The sequence below is a fragment of the Nylanderia fulva genome, unplaced genomic scaffold (assembly GCF_048542155.1).
Source record: "Nylanderia fulva isolate GAGA-0341 unplaced genomic scaffold, ASM4854215v1 Scaffold4, whole genome shotgun sequence".
Taxonomy (NCBI): domain Eukaryota; kingdom Metazoa; phylum Arthropoda; class Insecta; order Hymenoptera; family Formicidae; genus Nylanderia; species Nylanderia fulva.
In genome coordinates, this window is record NW_028190476.1 from 150534 (window position 1) to 173413 (window position 22880).

A 22880-nucleotide genomic window follows, 5' to 3' on the forward strand; every position below is an offset into this window, starting at 1 on the left:
GCATCTTTTTTTTTTTTTTTTTTTTTTTAAATCTCGACCTCTCGACGCCGACGTTGGGCGCCGTCGGTCATCTCTCGCGCGTTCTATCTGCTGTAATTATTTTTTTTTTTTTTGTGACCCGGCGTCACACGCCTGTAATTGATATGTCAATTTTTTCCTTACAGCGAAGTTCCAGCTCGTTCCGGGGAAAAGCGTAGTTACTGCGAATGTCGACCTCACGGCAGTGCTGGGTATTATTTCCAGCTATTGGCTGAAAAGGTAGACAACGAAACGAATTTTAATGCAATCGGAAAAATAAACTGCGTTTTTCTATAAAACTTCTGACAGCTCCTAGGCGAAGACGTTAAAGCGATAAGTTCAGCGTTCTTATACAATCTCAAAGTTAATGAGAGTGTCGTGAATATTATAATTTTGTGACTGATAATCTTGTGAGAAACGATTGAAGTCTACGTGTCTTGTGTCTGTTAAATTTCTAATTTTGTTGATTTAAGTGTTTGTAATTGATTTTATCCAATACCTTTGTAATAAATGTCCCTGTTCATCGTCGGACAATTCTTCGGACCCTAAAGACGTGATATGAAAATTAGCGCGATTAGCCTTTATAATATTTGAAGGTATATATATATGTATATATATATATATATATATATCGCATATATATTATGGCGTACCTGAACATTAAAATCAATATTTGTCCGAACGGGACGATGATGAAGGGGTTGCGGTGGTCTAAAGTTATTTGCAAGCGGAGCATTTGGTTGTTTTTCGTCCCCTTGCATCAATTGCCTCAGAGCGTGTAGCTGCAATAATTACGAAAACATCTGAATTATGAAATACAGCGTAAGTAATGAGTAATAATGAAAAATGTAGGTATATATATTCTCGATATGCTAGTTTTTTGTAATGTGGTTTTTATATTAACTAAATCATTGAGATATAACAGGAAAATTTTATAGAGGAAAAACTGATTAATTATAGATAAAACGATTAATTTCCGTAGGGGGGTTAAAGGAATATTGAAATTAAATCTCAAATATGAGATTATTTCATGTTTTAAAAAATCTTGGCAGTGACCAAGTAAAATTTGGTGCCTTGTGCACAGATATTTAATTCCAACGAAAAAATTTAGTTTCGTTGGGATAACGCACTGTCTTCCGCGATCGGCTCTTATCGCCTGTCTTATACTTTAAATTTATATTTATATATGACAGAGCCTTGTTAAACTCTTAACTTTAAAACGATTAAATTTATGATGATCCTAAATCAGTTTTAACATTCATATGAATATTATACTTGAAAGTTGAAATAAAATTCATCTTTAATCCGATTCAAGCTCCATTATTACATAACATAAGGTACGAGTGATTTTATCACCTCGGTGAATATGCGATCGATATCAAGTAATAACAACATTTGCAATTCTGATGTGACAGCTAATTTAAATACATGATCGATTATCACAAATGTTATTGTATGAAAGAGAGAGATGAGAGTATGAGAGGGGGGAGAGAGAGAGTATGAAGTTTAGAGAGCTGAACTTATACATCAAAAATAAATTTACTCGTCTACTACTATGCTATTATAAGATTTCTCAATGAAACTTAAGTTTATTAATAAAACTAGCTACTTTATTAATTTACAAGAGAGAGCAGCAGCTTCCAGCCAAACTTGCTTAATCTTTTATATTAATTATTTGTGATTGAGCGTGTATATTTTATTTATTAAAACAAGATTATTATAAGCTAAAAAAATTAAATTTTAAACACTGTTACTGTACTATAGAATTTATCCATTTCTTTAAATATTCAACATATTTTTCTCTTGAATTTCTTGTGCTTAAAAAAATATGATAATAAAATATATATATATAAGTCAATAAAGAGTTTTGCAAGACCTGACAAATAAAAATTTTTAACGTAGTAATGCTCTCTGCAGGATACGACGAGTTTAATCAGTTTCTCGTTTTTCCTCCTTATTTCGTAATATTTTAATTACGCCAAGTTATTCATGAAGCACGATGTTTTAGAGATTCGTCCTCTTAATGATCGGAATTGCATAATTGAGTGGAGTCTCTGTACTTCACCCTCGCGAACCCTCTCGAGTGCGGGGGCGTGCGGTTGCATTTTAAAAGCAGCGACCGTGGTGGCACGGCGATACTTGCCTGCTGCTTGGTGATGTATATGGGCTTGTTGAGGATGATCCATGTGGTGGTCTCGTGACACGCCGGCATCGTGGTGGAGCCGTCGTATGTCATGTAATGCTTCGTGTCCGGCAGAAGTTCGCGCACCCCGAAACGTTTAATTTCCATGGCCTGTCCTGTGCAATTCATACGGTCGATAACGTCAACTTTGTTCATGCATATATATATATATATATACATATACACGTGTGTGTCCCTCGATTACTATCGACGCCGCGGTATACACAGTTGATACCTACGTCGTTACGTATCGCTAAGCTTATCGTGCACACACCGCTCGATCATATTTGCATACGTCGAAGAACACTCGCGCTCCCTTAAAGAATGATGGTAGTAATTATCGATTTATCTTCTTGGTAAAAAGTTGGCGACAAAACCACGCCAAGTTTTCAAAAAGTTATAATGCATGCCATCATCAAACTTTCGAAGGTACATCAATCTTTCCACTTTTTTATTCCAACACAAAATTTGTATCCCAAGAGATCTAAATTTACTAAAAAAAAAAAAAAAAAAAAAAAAAAAAAATGAAAAGTGTATATGTCATATTGTATTATTGTGTCTATTTGCGCGGATAAAAAAATCTTACTTATATCTGCAATTAATTATACTAATTTGGACTGTTATGGAAATCCTGTGAGAATTCTGAGATTGATCGCGTCTAAAATTTGTCAGCTAAAATCAGAGCGTCGCTTTCGCTGAATTCATTGTGACTCATCCGTTATATACTCTCCCAAAATAGATATAGTTCTCTCATTACATTATTGGATTTCTCACCTCCGTATTTGATTTTATCCAGCTGCTGCGTGAACGTTCTTAGCTCCGGGTTCGAGAGGTCGCCTACCTAGAAAAGGGCCGAGAAAGAGTCTATCACGTATCGCTTATTCCGATCTGTATTCTACGCGCGATAAGCGTTGACAGGAGAGATTAGACATGTACCTGTAAAAGAAGCGACACTGCCACGATTCCCTGCGCTCTGTGCAGGGCATCCGAGAAGTTGTTGTAGAGCTGCGAATTGAAGCCGAATATTTGGAGCTGCGAGAACAAAAAATTATTAACGTATTAAATCCTTTTCTAACAGTGCCTTACATAGAAAATATTTTAATTGTCGTAAAACTTTTTAATGATAGAAATGGAGAAATTGCAAAAAATATCGCAGATATTTTTCATCGAACGTTTTATTTCAATTATTACCCTTGTAATTTTTTTTTTTTTTTTTTTTTTTTTTTTACCTCGGCAGGAAAAGCGTGTCCATCGACAGTGTGCTCGCTGCCGATGCGATCGTCCGCGCCAAAGTGTAGATGAATCTCGTGAAACTGATAACGATAACTGAGCGGACCGCCGGAGATGTTGACGGGATGACGAGTGTCGTTTTCTACGGCAAACACGACGCTGTGTCCGGTGTTCGCCAGTACGCCATTAATTCTGTGCTTGTCTAAGTGAAGCGGTTGTAAATTCGGGTCGAAAAGCAGTCGAGTAGGCTCGAGATTGACCGGTGATTGTCTTCGACCTTTGTTGCAGAGCCACCATTCCGGGTTGATGAGCCCCCAGAAGGCAGGACCTTTGAATACGATCGATTTTTTCTTTCTCGCAAAACATGTTAGGCAATCGAAGGGAAATTGTATTGTTGACGTTTTGATTTGAAATAAAAAAACGAGAATCGATTCGGATATATCTTACCGGAAATACCGTCGTACGTCCACCATTCCTCCCAGCTAACGGGTGTCGATTCTGCAAACGTTTCGTTATTAACGAGCATTATGATCTTCACGAGACGTCCAATAATTGAGTGTAACTTTGTGAATATTGGATTAATTTATTGTTTCATGTTAAAGGAGAACAAAGGGCTCTTTGTGCAAATGGAATTGCATTAGGTAAATGTATTGGACTTTCTAATCACTTCTAATAGCACACTGTTACTCAATCGAAGAACCAATAGCTAATCCTTTCGAAGCAAAATATTTTCAATGCCGATTTTTTAAATAAAATTTTACAATTACATTGTAAATGTAACAGCATATATCGATGAATGTACAAATATGTGGTGGCAAAAATGAGCTCTAATTGCAACTATTTTTTATACGTACAAAAAATGTATACCTTTATATATATATATATATATCTTATTTTATTTTATATAATATAATGTTATATAACGTACTAAAAGAATATAGAAAAGAAACTGTAATAATGAAGTAATGTTTCTGAAATGATGAAGAATCAGATAGTCGAGATCGATCTTCCTATACGATCCAAGATGGAGGCTTACGTATTGAAAAGGAATCATAAGGATAACAGCGCAATATATTGACATGCGTACCTTGTATCAAAATAACAACGAACACTCCCCAGACACCCAGGAAGACGGAATTGAAGGGGGCCATTCCTAGCGCTGCGCAGGTCTTCGTCAATTGAACATCATTCGGCTCGTTTTTCTGCGACACAGAAGAGAAGGAGAACCAGTTGATTCCCGGGCTGGGCTCGAGTATGCTCGCGTGTCGCGCACCCTCTCACGTGTCCCACCGAGAGCCCGTGGAGGTCGCGACTTTCGCCCTCTCGGGTAACTTCAACAGTCTGAACCACCCACGAGAGACTCCAAGAGCCCGGTAACTCGGGAGAGAGCGAGAGAAACTCGCCGCGTGCGATAACGTAATTGATCCGTCAACCGCGCCGTTCCCCGCACGTCCTATGTACTTTCACGAAAAGGAAAAAGAGGAAAAAAAAAAAAGTAGAGAAAATAATCCGCGAGAAGCCACCGTCGTCGGGATTTCTAATCTAATCGTCCAGCGTCACGCGACGTCGACGAACATCGACGTCGGATTTGCATCCTACGCTCGTTCCGCACGAGAGGGTTATCGTCGCACTTTTCGCGAGCGGCACGATAACGCTCTCGCGAATGGAAATCTCGGCAAATTTCGTCAGCTAAAATCTCGCGTCTTTACGATGCGTAACCGCCGAGACGGTCGGCAAGACATCTTTCTCGTTTTCGCGATAGAGGTAGAGGAAAGAGTGCCGCTCTCTTCGGGGTATCCGATCGGAGCAAGAAAGAGGAGACAAAATTCGCAGTCATCGTTGTCCAGCGTCGCTTAAACGGGGGCGGGGTTCTCCCCTCACTCGATCCCCACTCTGGTCCATTCTGGAGTCCACCTCACCCCCGGGGGCTCCTCTCCGCGGCACTCGAGCAGCCGGTTGTATTCTTAGGTCAGGGAAAACTCGAGTGCGCTTCGATCGATCGATCGGATCGCACGTTCCCTTCACGGTTCTTCACGGGTGTGAAGAAGAGCGGAATGCGTTAGAGAGAGAGAGAGAGAGGAGAATACGTGCTCTCCGCGAGCTCGTGAATTTCAAAGAGCGGCCACTCTTCGTCGTCAGCTGCGTGGTTTCCTCCCTTTTCTTTCATCGCCTCTCTCGTCGCTTTTTCGCCGAGATATGTGTCTCTTCGGGATAGATACTTTTATCGCGCGCGTCGGAACTCACCGCTGAAATATCTCGAGCCTTCCGGCCTCATCGATCGATGTGTTTCGCACGTAGCTACTTCATCCTGTGCTTTAGTCGTCGTCTATCGACCGATACAAGCGGACTTTCTCCCGAAATACCGAAAGTTTGCGTTCTGTCAGTTCTTCTCGAGAGGTGGAACGTTTACAGGAAGATATACACGAGCGCGATAAAAATAACGATTGATATGGATTTTGATTTTAAGAACGGAAATTGCGAAAATAAGTCATTCGAGTCGAAGTCTGTTCGATTAATAATTGAATTCTAATTCGATAAATAAAAATATCTGTAATATATGTAAATAGGAAGAGAGAGGCTTAAATCCAACCCGAGATTAAAGATAAACTCTTGCATCGATAAAACTCCACTCTTTTTAAATCCTCATCGCGCTGTCATTCGATATCATTTTTTTTTTTTTTTTCAGCGCGGCAAATTGATTAAATTTTCAAAGCGAAGAATAAGCTTTATAAGCGGATAAAGAAAGTTTCATATTGTTTTTCGTATTTCCGAAGTCATTCTTCTTCTTTTCAAATACCAAATTAGTTTGATATAAAAAAAGCTGTCAACAATAATTAGAAAAGTGTCAATTTATTTATTAATTATTTCTCGTTTTATTCTATTTTGAGCCAATTAAAAAAACTCGTTTATCGCCTAATATTGTAAATATACGTACGAATGTTGCGACATGTAATAATGAAAAGTACAACGAGAATACATTTCCCAAAATATTCTGCTCCATTTCCAGAAGTATATTAGACAATTATTAGACAATGATATCCGGCAATTATTCCTGGTGTTGTTCTACGTAACTGATTTTCCGTGCGACAGCACATCAGTCAACAAAATGATTATACGAAGATGCTATTTGATCTAATGCGATTACACTTAAATTGCCCGTTCTACGATAGATGTGTGTGCCGAGAACAGGAATTTGTCGAATCACCTTTTGATCTCGTTGAACGTAAAAATCGATTTACGAGTAAACTTACATACGTATCACGTACGCGAGCTTACGAGTTTTGTCAGATTTGATCAAATTTAATGACTCGAGTGACCTAAAAAGGGGATTGATTCGATATTTCGCGGGGTGTCTGTCCGGGACCCCCGGGGAAAACGACGCACAAAGGAATCTTGATCGACTCGCGCGCGCCGTATTAGCAGAGTGCGAGAGCATTCGTCTCGAGGGTTGCCTCGCATTTCCAGGCCGAGAGAGTGGCCAAACTCAAATTGTTATCGCCGCTAATCGATTAATCGAACGCTATAGCTACCGCCAGCGGGCTTATCTCGAGCAACAAACATTCCATTCGCGCGTTCCAAATCCCAGACAACGCGATTCTAATGACCGACGTGTATGCGTGCTTCGTTCATACCTGCACAAGCCATCGTTCTCATTTTGTCAACCCCTCTATTGGTTTTTCTCTCTCGTCCCTCTCTCCCTCGCAATTCTTTTTTTTCACAATCGGCTCTCTCGCTTCAATTATCCTCGCGAGCGTCTCGAAATTCCTGCCCTCTCGTACTCCGACACTACTTGGTTCCAGTTACCCCAGGTACCTGGGGTCTGCCTCGCTTCTCATATTTCGTCCGCGACGCCGCGCGTAGCCGCACACATTCCGACGTTATCCTGTCAAAGACAACCGGTTTTACGTGCAATCCGCGGCTCTTGAACGACACATTCGGAGCGGACTGTATACGATTATACGATTACTATGGATCGAGGATGATCGGAAGGGATACCTAAGGGACGGAGAGCGAGAGAGAGTAGGTACACGCAGGTGCGACGGGGGCAGGAGCGCACGCGAATCGATCGCGGGGGCCGCGACGCGAAACGCCGCGACGCGGCGACGAACCTGAAGCGGCCGAAAATTCGCGTGACGAGAACGAAATGCGAAATGCGGGAAGAGCGCGCGAAATCAATAAGCGGCGATCGCCGAGCGTTCGAGACGAGTCGACTTGGCGCGCGCGAACCGGCGAGAGTTCTACGTCCCCTAGAGGAATCATCGTCCGATCCCCTCTCCTCCCAACCCTCCCTCGCTACGGATAGAGAATACTGACCATGGACGACGAAAGGAACGACGTCTTTCTTTTCCTCCTCTTCCTCCTTCTCCACCGACGCACCGCTTCTTCCACCGCTACTGACCGCTTCGACCGCGGCCACGGTGACCACGCAGGCCAGCCACCTCTTCTTCGAGGAGGAGGACGATGCCGTCGGAGGACGATGTGCCGTCGGGGTAGATTCGCGGCTACCCCGAGAGCAGCTACCCTCTCTCTGTGTCGGTGTCTTCTATTCCCTCGTATAATAGTAAGCTTCCTCTTCCTTTTTTTCTCGCCCCGATCGCGGAATAATTTGGTTAAAAGCGCACGGCGGTGAAGGAACGACGAAGGAGGAACGACTGCCCTACGAGGCAACTGTATACGTCCCTCCTCGCGCGTCCTCGCAACCCTCTCCGTTCCGGCGCACGCGCCAGGTGTCGCTCGCGCGCGCGCGCGCGATCTATCTCCTGCGTTCCTCCTGCGCGTCTGCCCGCTCGCTCGTTACGTTCGCGCTTGTTCGGTCGCCGCATCGACGCGTCTCGTCGCGTCGGTGGAGGACGAGCGTGCCTCTGTTTGCTCGCGAACATCATCCGAGGGACGATACGTCTGCGCGCATTTCGGATCGCTCGAATTATGGCGAATTGACCTATTTGCCGTCGGCGGGGAATCGCGAGAGAGAAATCGCGGGAGAGACGCTCCTCGCTGGACGAAGAGAAACATCCGGCGGATAAGGGTTGCGATGTTCGAACCCGCACGCTCTCTTTGTATGCGAGCGACGGCGCACAAACGGCGAGGGTTGTGGAAAATCTTGGAGCGTACCCTACCCTCTGCCCTACCCCCGCGCGCTATCGGATGTTTCTTTTCTTCTTGGGACTTGCCGCGCGTAACCAGAGCGCGCTATTATATCGGGCGTTCGGTCGGTCGATCCCGGGGTTGCTCCGGAGAAGTATGTCAGGAATTTATAGAATCCATCGGGGGATATCGGCGAACTGATCCCGTCGCGTCTGGCTATTTCTCGGACCGCGGCCGCAAACGCGGATATACAACTTCGGGAGCCGGATATTTGACATAATTATCGCGCTGCGAAAATGAGATTTTCATCCCGAGCTGGATTTAGAAAAAGAGAGAAAAAAGAATAGACATTTTTATACGCATGGATCATTAATCGTGCATAAGTTATGTGACGAAAGGACAGATTTTGCAGAGATATTTATGCATTATATTAATTCGATAATGTATAGAAGATAGAATTAATATCGGTATCATGTTTATATAATAAGTTATCATATATATTTATATCCTATATAAATAGATTATTATGATAATAATTGAGTTATTATTTAATTTTATATACATATATATTACTATAATAATAATTATTGCATTAACGTATAATCGATTAATTAATACGATAAAATTAAATTATACTATTCGCGTTATAGAGAAACTACTTAGAGAAGACTAAATTTAATTCAAGGAAGCTGACTCTCTTTCTCGTGTGATAAAATTTTGCATGTCTGAAATAAAAGTTTTATATTTAATTCCACGTTCTGGTAATATCGCTCTACCGTATATAGAATCTCGCAAAAGCGCTCCCATTTCCGCGAGTTTTCTCGAGCCGGAGAAGAGAAACGAGAGGAGGCTTCTCTCGCTCTCCTCGCAAGAATGATGTCGGCGGCATCGTCGCGCGCTAATCCTGTCATCGACATCGGTTCGCTCGGAACTTTACGGCGGGCGACTTCCGGCCTTCGCCGGAAGGGTATATCGATAGACATATCGGGACGCGAAATTACGCTCGGGGATCCTCTGGCGTTGGCGTTTCGAGGTCACCGGGCGCCCCCGCCAGGATCTCTCTCTCTCTCTCTCTCTCCAGCACGCGGATACACCGAAAAGCCCCCCCTGACTGGTCGACTCTACGCGGAGGCGCTTATCGATTTTCAAAGCGGCATTGCTCCCGCGAACGCCGCTCGCCAGCAGGTCGTCGTCGTCGTCGTCGTCGTCGTCGTCGTCGTCGTCCTCCTCCTTCTTGTCAGACAGAGAATCGAAACGAACGAGAAAGAAAGAGAGCTTTCGGACGATTCGGCTCGATGCACACGGATACACTCTCTCTGTCCCGCGGCTGCACCTGATTGCCCATTGCATATGCACGCCTGTTTGGATATTGGATTTGCCGCGAGACTTATGCTCGAGCTTTACTCTCTCGCGCGTCTGTATGTCGGCCCAACGTTATACACAACGACGACGTCGCGTCGCATCGCGTCGCGTCGGTGACGACGATTATGGGTTATCGATATTGCAAACTTAGTCGGGCTGGTATGGCTCATGGATATGCAAAAATGTAAAAAAGCGCTTCCCCAGACAACGCGCGGGGAATGTTTGGCCGGCTGATCGTGTCACCCTGGCGTGAGCAAACTGGTTTGCCTCTTTCGGGGACAGGCGCCAAGAGGCGCGCGCCGGGAAAGCCTGCCTATGGTCTATCGAACAAATTCGGAGAGCGAGTGTTTTTTGGTCAACGTCCCCGATGGGACGTCTAACGACGAAAGGGGCGGAATAAAAAACTAGGGAACTCTGTGTAGGAAAGATGTAAAAGGGAGGAAAATTTATGAGACTATCGCGAAGCACAAATGCAAATATTGGAACGGAAAGAAGCAATGAGAATATAATGCGTAAATATTTGCTTGTTCATTATGAAAATTGTCCATCTCTTTTCGTAAATTCAATTATGTAAATGTAAATGAGCAAGCTTTTTCATCGATTAAACGGATCGTTCGAGAAATATGCGAGTTTTACGCGTCTCCATTAAGATTCTTTGTATATTTATTATATGGCCGCTTCTCTTCAATTCTGCTCTGACTAACGCGGACGTTTTCTACTTACGCGAGATAACGGTTTATCCTTGCCAAAATATATTGAAGCAATTAGTCGCGTCATATGACATTATGTTCTGTCAAAACTTTGGACAGGTTTAGAAGCGTTATTAACGTCTACAACGTTTCTATATCGTATATATTTTGCGTTCTAAAATGTTACTATATAATTTACTCGACTCGAAAATACGAGCTACATGATGATTACGTTGCAAATTTTGGAAGTTAAATTAGGCAATTCAAGCATCCTACTTTCCTATAGAAAGAGTGCTAAATATCTGTCGGAGAGAGCTCTCTTCTCTTCAAATGATCGTTTGAACGCATAATTGCTGTAATTAGGTACTACAAGCGTGGTTTATAAATAGTGGTTCGTACATTATTATCTCTAACTGTAATGATCTAATTATGTACATTTTTTTATTTCGTACACTCGTTAATCTGGCGTAAACATCTCACAGAATCAAATAGAAAGCGAATGAAAAAATGTGATAATATAAAAAAACCAATTTATATTTTTTTTCAATAATAATTATACGAATTACTTTTTCTACTAATTTTTCAAACCGTGTTAAATTTAATTTTGTCCGATTAATTATAATACTATAAAAAAAATTTTTTTTTCAACATGTATTTTAACGAAATGTTGCATACAAATATCAATATGACTGAAATGGCAGATTGATGAAAATTAACAATGATATATTTTGATATATTTTCGACTTTTTTATTCTATAATTCTTTTATGGATTATTTAGATTATTTGCCTAAATTGAAACAAAAATATAAGTAATTGAGATAAAAAGTGATAATTAAAGTCAAACATGTATTATAAGTAATAAATATAGCATATGTTTTTTTTTAGAAATAAATAATGCATTTTACAACTTGAAAATAAAAGAATATATATATATATATTTTTTTTATGTATATAAGTAACATACAGTGTACGAATATTTTCTTTTTTCTGCTTCTAAATCAGGGAATAATGATAGGTATTCTCGCTCTGCATGCAGATAGTCGGAAGGCCAGACGTTAATCGAAGTCATGGGTAATGTCCGGAAAATTACCTAGACATCCGAAATATCACACTAATGTGTAGACAGTATTCCTCTCAAATATTCACACAAGAGGTTGTAGAACAATTATGTAACAAATTAATAAATTGCATCATTATAAATACAAATAAAATGTTTTAGAATTAGATATAAAATTTGCTTATGTAAAATATTAAAAAACTGTAAGAAATATATATATATTTATGTTTTTCGAAATATTCCTAAATTAATTCTATATTTACTGAAACAGTAAAATTAAGACTTTGTTAAACTGCTGTAATATAATTTATATCAATAAGGATTCTCTCGAGTTTCATCAAAAAGAGAATATTTGTTTTATATATTCGAGCTTTCAATTTTAAAAGGTCGTGAAAAATTATACATTGAATTTTATCTTATTTTTATATCATTTATAAAGCATTATATGCATTTATGTGTGTGTTTCCTTCTTTCAATTTCAAATTACCACAAAGAATGTCTCACCGAGAATTCCCAATCGCGATCCGCTCGAGTATGCGACAATAATAAGCAGTAGCTGCAATATAAAAAGAGACAGTCGTTCCAAGTTACTTCTTCGTGAATAGTGGCGATAAAACATTCTTTTCAGAGAAGTCGAATACAGAAACGTCGTCAGTCGCAAAAATCCAATAAGAACGGTGTTCGTAAAGCGATGCGGAGGCAAAGAAAGGATTACCATACCGACGAGAATAATGCACGTTATGTCCTGATGGAGAATTATAACGGCGGATCTCGTCACGTTCTTGGAACGTAAAAAAGATATTATTTTCTCGGCTGTAATTATAGGTAAGATTGCGAGGATTATTAAATGTCCAACGATGATTTTCGCTATTACAATAATATTCCGCGCAACGATTCATCGATTCAATAATTAAACATCCAATCGTTGTTCTCGATACCGTGGTGGATTATTCGCGCAGCGTTTATAAAAGTAATTAAATTCTGATTTAAAAATATTGTGAATCAGTCTATTTTACTTTGAACCATTTCGAAAAAAAAAACTTTTTGTTTAAAGTCTAAAAGACAGTGTGGCCTATTTCATACATCGTATACAAGTGCATTATCGCGCCGAGCGCAATGTTCCTTTATGATGTTTCTCCTCCCCAGTAGTTACGGACTCGCTTGAACAGACAAAACACGCGAGTGCACATTTATGAACTCGATGCGCGCACAGAGGCGAGCCTAACTTGACAAAGAGTGCCGGCGTCGGGAGTAAAATGCAGAGCGATATAATAGTGCGCGCCAGACAAATGTCGATGTGCGAGCAACAAGTGCCGAGAGGGCCGTCTACTTCTGACAATGAGCAGGAAATCTGGCCGGTTCTCCACGGATACGTGAGCAAGTAGGGGTGTAGGGCGCGCGCCGGTCACAAAGAGGCGTTGCAGTCACAATTAGCGATCACGCAAATTCAGGTCTCGTTCCATTCAGAGACAGCTGTCTTTATGTCAAGTCTACCCACACCGGTTTATCACTCGACGACCAAGTCGAAACATATGAGCGTGCTTTTTATTGTAAGAAAATATATTGGTACTCGATATGAATTGGATCGACCTTTTCCGGAAGAACTCTGTTCTTATATAAGTGCGCTTTACGGAAGAGATAAAAAAGCGGTAAAATATATATAAGTGAAATAAATAATATAGATGATTGCATGTTTGACAGACAAAAGAGAACGGTTATTCAAAATTTTAAATTATTAATATTAAAAAATAAAAAATATTTTGAATTTATTTCCTTGAATTTAAAATTTCGTAAAAATGTAAGTTCAATTTTTTTGGAGATGTTACTATTGCAACTATAAGAATTTATTTGGTAAAGGGTGACATATTTGAGTATAGCATATATATTTAACAACTCTAAAAATATGTCATCCATTTCGATTGGTGCTAAACCGCGATCGTAGCAATCGATTTTATTTAACGATATGATATGGATAAGAAACGCAAACACACGTGAAACAATGTGTAAATTTTTTAATATATGTGTATAAAAATCAACAACGCGCTGGCTTGTCGTGCAAGAGGAGAGCCGTTAATGTAACTATTATGAACATAATAATCGGTAATTGATAATTGGTGAGGAAATATGCGGCGGATAAGGTGAGGGAATAATGGCAAGGCGGCACTTGGCGCGACACCAGGGAAGTAAATGATATATTAATCCTACAAATGTATACCCTTATCTGCCTCCTCGATCCCGGTTTTTACAGTTTACACGCGATACATGCATTAAAAAAGAATTCGATATGTATCGCCGTACCATTATTATGCTGCCCGATCTATCGCGTAGGTCGTAACTCGTTTTATATTCGTGACAGGTATAATTTAGAAATCGAACGGGTATTTAGTGCGGATCTCGGATGCGAGATATCGTCCGAGGATTGTCAAAGAAAATACTAAACGGCAGTACGACGAGGTTTTCCTTCGAATTCATGTACTATTTACATAGAGCTGAGAGGAGTAAACGAGAGAAAATCTCTATAATTAATACAATTTTGCATTACGAGATGATCATAAATGTAAAATAAATTTAGTCCTGTGAATAATCAATTTCCAAAATGTTACCGTCTATAATGATATTATTTGATTCTGTCAGCAGATACACTTATGAATAAAATTAAGTTAAATATGTATTTAAAAATTTGATTCGAAATCAATAATCAAAAGTTTATTTTCTAGAATTCAAAATTAATACTCATAAGAAATAATATTTTATATATAGTTCTTGATTATAAATAGTCCAATTTTTTAGAAATAATACTCACAATTAAACTATAAAATTATATATGTATATAAAAAATCTATGATGCTATTATAATATTAAATATTTTCTATTATGTGTTTCTTTAAGTTTTTAATTATTATAAATATAATATGTTTAAAAAATATATTAAATAATAGTTTTTACTTTGTGTAAACATTTTGATTAAAAACAACGTAAAATTTCTAAGTATTCATAAAAGATTCGAACATACTTGATTCAGGTTTGAGTGTACTTGAAAGTAGTGCTCTTGTTTTTCGAGATACTCATAGAGGATTCGAAACCTATCTCGTTCAAATTCCAGTCTACTTGAAAGATTTTTTTTTTTTTTTTTTTTCGAAATAATCATACAGAATTCGAAACCATACAAACAAATTCGAACCCATTTGTAAAATATTTAATCCCATCGCTAAATACATTATACATATTGATAAAATGTATACTTATGTTAATGTTCGTCTTATGTTGGACATATCACGATAAGTTGGACATATCAGTATACTATGAAGTAGTAGTATAATTATCATAATATAGGTTTAATAAATTGTTACACAGAATCAAGGAATAATATTATTTAATCATTAACATATTTTTGCATAATAATAGATATTAACGTCACAAAATGCGCAACTATATTATTATTTGCTACTTGTCGACGGGTCTTGATAAATATATCAATATGATAATATAGCTGAAGTAGTTACATCTGTTTCATGAGAGAATACGCTGAAAATCTTAATGGCATACACGAATAACGATTCCAAGTCATATTGATTAGCGCTTACCATGAATAATTAAATTCTCCTCAGAGGGCTATCTTGGTTATGCAATCTGAATATAGATAAATTTCCCGGGATACGTTATTCTGAGTTATGATCATGAGAATATAATGTGTATAAAGTCAAATAACCTGTTTGATATATCATATTATAATATTGACACTGGCTCGCTGAAAACCCTTATTACTCTCAAAATTGTTGCTTACGGATTTTATAGACTCTCGTTATTTAACAAAATTTGTCATTATAACTATGTACGTACATTGTTTTACATACGATAAAAATCTGATGAGAATACTTTAATGCTCTCTGGAATTTAGTATAGAATCTCATCGTCAACGAGTGATCATTCGGCATCGGTTTTTCACTATTACATGATTAGGTGGACATCTAAGGGGTACATTTATGATTTGTCGATAATCCGGTATTGTTTCATTCCAATTCGATTCCAAGGTCGGCTCGGTCGTTTCGGGCCTGGTGGTTGAATATCGGTGGATGGTTGAATATTGGAACAGGGAGTCGATTCCAGTCTTCATGGTATCCTTGATTGTCTGCCCGATACTGGTCAATGTATTTCCGATACCATCCAAGGCAGAACGCCTCGTTCGAAGGCTGCTGCCTTGTGTGGCACATGTCAAAGAAACGAGCAGCAAAAGCACGCTCGGAAAACGGCGAAGGAAATAAAATCTCATAGCTCTCTGTATAGCTCCTTTTTTTCTGGAAAGTGCTGAGAACTGCACCTTAAATAAGTAAATACGATCGATACATTATTGCGAGCAATTTCCGATATACCGTTATGATAAACTTTGTAAAATTTACTACGTGAAGAGGGAATAACATTTTGTTATCTATTTATGTCGCTTAAACTCTTTAATTTTTAAAATATAATTTAACTGTTTTCTAACGTTATAAAACAATTATTATCCCTGAATCCCTGTTTGTTTATTCTCGAGTTTCTGTAATCGAGACGAGTAGTGATAGTTTTGGGATATTCTATATCCCTATAGCTCTCTAAATATCTTTGTGATAGAATTAGTATCGAACAAGCTTCATAATATTATAAATAGAATCATAATATCACATTATACATATATTAAATGTAAAAGATTTTTAAATTATAGAAATGTGAATATAGTAACATTCGTAAAAATTATGCTGTAATAATAACCGTATATAATATAATGTTAAACGACGAAAGTTTGCGAATTTACAAACGTCCAAAATATTAATAAGGTACTACTTAACTGATATTTGTAAATATTTGTAAGTATATAGAACAGGAAATGATACTCGCGCGCGTTTTATCTGTTATGTTGCGCGTCAGAAAATAGTGCGCAATCGTGGATTGTAAGTTACGTGCCGCGAAAAACGATGAATGGGTTGTCAGAAATGAGTTGTTCGGATCACGCGGTGGAAGGTTCTCTCTTATCGCTCGGAATGAAGTAAAATACGAGCCTGTTCAGAAACATTTATGTGCACGTGCTCAATAATGCTGCCTCGTCCCTGTCTGCGTCTAGTCACGCGATTGCGCTCTCTCGTCTCGTCTCGGCGCGAAATTCTGTATACGTATAATATAATACACAATATGTATTCGGCATAACAGAGCGCGCATCGAATGCATCGCTGTAACGTGAAATCAAATGTTATTATAGTACATCATCTAGTAAATGTACCGTCTGTCTTCTCACGATCAGATTTTGAGCCACTTCTATATATATATATATATATATATATATATAATATTTCAGACGTTGTAAAATCGATATCGATGTACAAAGTTGTATTGTTGCTTTTTAAATTTGTTTTTTAACTAACTTATTATTTTTTAGGATATGTTAAAATAATTAAAAACGAGAGTATATTAAAATAATTAAAAATCTATCTTTGCTAACAACAAGGAGTCGGATTCAATATCCAGCGGAACAAATTGAATCAAGCATGTCAAACTGGAACAACAAATATTAATGAAAGAGTTAATTAATCAAGCATATTTTGTAACAATAAATAAAATAAAAATTAACACGATCAAACTCTATTGAGTTCAACTTTCGATCCATTTATTTGATCTATGCGTAAAGATTGTATAAAATAAAGTAACTGATATGTGTTTGCATCTTTCAGAGATATTTTATATTTATTCATCTGCTTCCTTCCCGAGATCCAATATCGAGAACCGATCTGGCGCTATGAGTGCTATCATGAAAAATATCTCGCTTTGCTGAGCAGTTAATTTTTTTTAATCATGGTATTACGGTAACGGTAATGGTAATTACGATGTAGCGAGATATCGATTATGTGTATACAGTGTTTCAGTAAAAGGAATCAATATCAGTACGTTCCTTGATAAATTTGCAATTACTCAAACTTTAATACGCTTTTAATTGGCAGTTAAAGAGATATTTATAAAAATAATGTATAATACTTGGAAAAATTTTTAAACTAAAGAATCAAGCTTTGAAATTAAGAACAACAAAATTTACGTTTAATTTATATAAATTTAAATTAGAAATCAAATATTTACATCCACATTTGATAATTAAAAAATTAATCAGATTAGCAAATATGGTAAGAAGAATAAGGTAATGAAATTTTCGAAAAAAATTGCGACTTTTGTCAACAAGAATACGATAAAACGACTTATTGTTTACATTTCTTTAAAATAAAACGAAGGCAGTCTTCCTCAGTCAGTTACACGAAGATGTTGGATAAATAAAGACAGAAAGGAGAGAAAAGCGTATATGTCAAACATATACGCGAGAAAGGATTTCTCACCTGGTTAACGTTTTTTTTTCTTGGTATGCCAACGATGTCTTATAAATTTTTTTCACTACTTGCTGCTGGTTGTAAAAATCCGCTGTCGCGCGTATAACCGCTCATACAATGTAATAAACTCACTTCCAAGACGAATAACGAACGTTATTCACGCGGGACGCGAGCCGCGGTTATGGAGGCTTTCTTCAAGTGACAACGAGAAACATAAATGAGAGAGTTTTTCTCGACCAAGTTACGAGCTTCTCTTACCGATAACCGACGTATCGTTTTTTAACGGGCGGGTCAAAGGGGCGTTTGTTTTATCTAAAGCGAACGCAAATCTGTGACGAGATAAACTGTCACACTTTGGTTTTTTCGCATTCCCATATACACTGACTTTCATTATCGCCCTGGCTTTTCCCTTATTCGACTGATAAATCCTACTATATGTTTCTCCTTGACTCTGATCGCAGCAAACATGTATGTATACCAATGCGCATATATGAGTACAATAAAGCTTGGAGAATCCTCGCGTATTTCTTCATGTTTAGATTCCTTCATCAATCTGGATAGAATTTTTGTTTTGTTTTAACAGAACGTGTAAGTAATAATAATTTTTGCGTAAAAATCATATTATTATTAACGTTATTTTACTTAATTTCAAGTCCTTGCAAAATTATATATTTTTTAATTATTTATTTGTATGAAAATTAATTGAAAGGCATATTTAAGATTAAATGTTGCGTAGCTGTGAGAAATCGTGATTAATTTTACGTTAAAAAATTGTTTATAAATTGAACGATTGAAGGATTCGCAGAGAAAAAAAAGAGGAGATCTGTTAAAAGATATATTTCATATCAAATAAACTTTCATGCTTAACAAGATTCAAATAATTTGATATATAGTAATTAAAAAGTTGGTGTACACATGTATATACAATCGTTCATTAGAGCGAGTTACTTAACCAATGTGCGCAATGTACGTTTTTATTATTGGATATTCCATTTTGCCAGGCCGTAATCTGAAACGACTAGGGGGGGTCTCACGTGTATTACAAAATCCGCGCACAAAATACACGTATATTGAAAAGGCAACTGGATCCCGGTGTAAGTAACTAACCGTGTTAATAATCGTATGTATGTACGCGCGCGTTTGTATACGTAACTATATCGAGTTTCGTTTATACATGTATATTTATGCTTTTAGAGAGAGAAATATATATATATCGTTAAAATCCATATAAACATCTTTCACAAAAATCTTGTTAAGAACCGTGTGATGAAATCGATAAACGTCATTTATGCAAAGTGGTTCGCGTTGCAAATAGCACGTGCACGCGTGCCGCCCCATTAAAAGTGAGTAATAAAAGTGGCGTAGTTAATTACACACGCGAAGTAACGAGCTTTAAATGCGAGCTTTAAATACGAGTCGACGCGGAATGCGGGCGTTAACGAGAAAAGGTGCCGTGGCAAGTAAACGTTTACATCGATCGACGCAAGGATTTAATACAACGGATATATTGATAAAATGTCACCCCAGGGCTCAAATAACGTTTCACGTTAAAGCGATAACAGCACATAAAATTTTTTATTGATCGTCGAACTAAGAAGTGAATATTGCAGCGAAGTGTCGCGAAGTTTCGAGCTGCGAAAGAAGATCCGGTAAATAATTCGAATTGTGTTTCGTATATACAAGTTTTCTCTCAAAATGTTTTCCACCAATATCTATTCGCGATGCAAAATATTTTCGATGCGGATTATCTTCTCTTATAAATGAATCATCATCGCCACGCGGAATCAAATAACATTGTTCGGCTCCATGCTGTTTCGCGATTATTAATACGAAATTAATTAATCCTGTTTTGCTCGAAAATTGCGAGTATGTTAAGTAGAGCTCTGCTCTTTATGGCTGTCCAACCGCAAGATAATTTCTTACAGCGCACTTGAGAGAGCGAGAAATTTAATTGCCTAAGTTTGCCGCTTGACAACTTTTGTATCTTATACGTATTGCATCAAAATGTTTCATCGCAAATGTTTGAAACGGTCGCAGTTGCGAAAAGTTTTTCGCAATATTTTTTTTTCACACAGGCCAGTAGGATAGTTAAATCCTCTTGAGTCATTATAAAAATTTTAATCTAATGCGTTTTTCATGTTTTACTTTTATTAATATCAAGAGCGTTAAGCTCTCTCATATTTTATTTATTTCTAAAATTCCAAATAATATTGAAATAATTGAAACAATGCGGATAAATTTAAATAGTAAAGCTCTTTGAGACAATCTTAATTTACAAAATTTACCTTTTTTTTACGGTAGATAATTTTATCAATAATCTTATCTAAGGCCACTCGCGTTAGAATAAACGATCTAATTTGTCTCCGAAAGTCCACGGTGATCAAGAGATTAGATTGGTACGATGGGCCTAATTACGTTAACCTTGATTTAATCGTTTTAGGTCCATCGTGTTTCATAATTATGTGCCTGGTAATGACCATAAATTATGGGACAACAAATCAGACTATTTAAGCATATAATTTACCAATATTTGCGCGTATCGATCCGCGCGCCTAGGGCCATTTACATCGTTCTCATGTACGCCGAAGCAACTTCCGAAAACGGAAATTGCATCCGCCGAATGACAACGTGGAAAGTTTAATTCTTAGCTTGGTGCTTCTATTAAGTCCTTAAATAATTTACATCCACGTGTTCGTAAGTCGTTGATATAAATAATTTATGCGTTTTTTACGTTGTAACGTAGCAAATATTTTTCATTCGTGTTAATCGTTTCTCATCAGAAACAGAAAAAGTACATGGTGAAAATATTAATTTTATATAGCAATATATAAAGAGTACGTGTTATTAACTTTATCGTTTTACACTTTTTACCTTATCGTTAGTATTATTTTGTTAATTATTTTCAATTATAATTTTTTTTACAAGATTATAAAATGTAATCGCTCAATTTCTCGTATATTTTTATCGTTTTTTATTGGACATGTATAATGCGATTCTTCCTTCCTTTGGGATTACACGAGTTAATTTAACAGTTGTGAAATTATAACATTGTCGTGCGAAAGATTTATATTTAGTTGTACAAAAAATATTATCAATTAATAATTATCAGAGAAAGGTGTTTTTTTTTTTTTTATTTCTATTAACAAAGTTTTTATCATCGTTGGCGATCACATCTACAATAGGAATATTTTTTATGCATTCATATATGCATGACTTTTCACATTCCCTTCCATAACGATATAGAAAGTGATTTATAAAAGCGAGGCTATAACGTGCACGATAAACTTGATTCTCCTCGGTAAAATCTGTTTGAAAAAATCCCGGGCAGTTAATCACACTCCAAAGTTAATTAGCGCATGATTAATTAACCGTATGTCAAAGTATCAAATCGACCGATCTCTCGGGAGTTCCCTGACTCCAGTGTTCGAAACTTCCGGTTAATTAACCTTACGTCGATGTAACGAGCAAATTACGGAAATTATCTTAACGCGCATGCTTATATATGCAATTGTAAGTACAGTTGCATTCTCGATTTTCTGCATTTTACAATAGATGTGAGATTGATACGTATAAATCTATAAATCATCAGCTCATGTTTCGAGCGAAAAGTTGATTCTCTGAGTGTGCGTAAAAAAATCTGCATTTTTACTCGCAACTCTCCTTCCCCTTCTTCTTCCCACTTCTTCGTAATTTTCTCTTAATTAAAATGAAAATGATTCGACTGATCGTAACGTGGAAACGCATGTGCATTTTCCAGCATGTGGAAATTGCAAGTGCGAATTTATCGACGGCAGGACTTTGCGAACGAGAGAGAGATTCGGATGTAATAAAATTATTTATATAAGTTTATCTACTATCACAATATTCTCGACTGATAGTAATATTATTTATTTACTAGAAATGTTAAATAAAAACTTACCTTATGCAATATTTATTAAAACAATTATTAATTATATATTTTATTATTTAATATTCTACCCCACGAAATTTAAATAAACATTTTTAAATATGTAATATATGTACGTATTAATATATATATATATATATATATATGTATATATGTATATATGTATATATTTCGTGGTTCTTTTAAATTTTATCAATAAAATTTCTTGGCTAGTTGCTTGATCCATTGAGTTTTGCTTAAACTGGAACGTGGTAGATGTCATCCTAAGTATCCAAAAACTTCATTGAATATAATAAACGATATGATACTGACAAATTCATTAATTCTGATCAAATTATTTATATATACAGTTCGAAAAATAGTATTGATAAAAAAATATACAAGAAACTAGATAAATGATGAAAATAATAACGAACAGTTTTACAAAGTAATTGTACACCTTGAATTTTTTAAAACATTACTATGTATATGTTTAAATGAGATTATAATAAATAATTAAATAATTTTTGCAAATTTAAAAAATAATATTTACACATATGCGTATAATTCCGTGTTATATAAACTCGAACATATGCACAAACCACAATATTATAAACGGTATTATAAATTTGTTGTGTCATATATCCTCATAATCTCGACTGCACAATTATTGCTCAGCATATTAGCTGTTTTACTGCGATAATGTAATCATTTCACAGAGAGTTATTTTGTTTTTATATAACTCCATATTTATGTTTTCACGTGTAAAAACCAATTGCATTTTCGATTGTATATGGTGTTATTGTAGCAATTTCAATTAGCTGTGTCTTACTTATAAACATCATTATATTAATTTATTATTTTTTTTATTTTTATTCGACGTTTGAAATGAGTGTAGAAAATCAATATCAGAGAAAATTTGTTTATAAATAATATTTAATTCTCCGAAGATATTTTATACCCTGAAGAGAAAGAGATAGAAAGAGAGTGAGAAGTAAAAATATATACAGAAGAGAGAAGAAAAGATTT

The 22880-nt window shown here is 36.9% G+C and overlaps 2 protein-coding genes across 2 annotated transcripts; both read right to left on the minus strand.

The window, feature by feature from the left end:
• Window positions 1-72: 72 nt before the first annotated feature.
• CARPB (Carbonic anhydrase-related protein B) lies at window positions 73-8114 on the minus strand. The gene is made up of 10 exons (XM_029320640.2): window positions 7745-8114; window positions 4518-4632; window positions 3878-3928; window positions 3430-3758; window positions 3137-3232; window positions 2975-3041; window positions 2162-2316; window positions 672-800; window positions 518-563; window positions 73-250 (listed from the first exon to the last, which is right to left on the minus strand). Exons 1-10 carry the CDS (start codon window positions 7745-7747, stop codon window positions 234-236), a joined length of 1008 nt encoding a protein of 335 aa, XP_029176473.2. The 5' UTR covers window positions 7748-8114; the 3' UTR covers window positions 73-233.
• A 6866-nt stretch (window positions 8115-14980) lies between these two features.
• Window positions 14981-15923, minus strand: LOC114944677 (uncharacterized). The gene has a single exon (XM_085485850.1). It carries the CDS (start codon window positions 15892-15894, stop codon window positions 15538-15540), a length of 357 nt encoding a protein of 118 aa, XP_085341976.1. The 5' UTR covers window positions 15895-15923; the 3' UTR covers window positions 14981-15537.
• Window positions 15924-22880: the final 6957 nt, after the last annotated feature.

Bases quoted from the DNA above. Each gene is read 5' to 3' on its own strand.
- CARPB (XM_029320640.2), bottom strand. The intron at 3,929-4,517 runs GTACGCATGTCA...AAACGTTTGCAG, and splicing joins CGTTGTTATTTTGATACAAG to AATCGACACCCGTTAGCTGG. The intron at 801-2,161 runs GCAAGTATCGCC...TAATTATTGCAG, and splicing joins TATACATCACCAAGCAGCAG to CTACACGCTCTGAGGCAATT.
- LOC114944677 (XM_085485850.1), bottom strand. From the start codon at position 15,894: ATGAGATTTTATTTCCTTCGCCGTTTTCCGAGCGTGCTTTTGCTGCTC.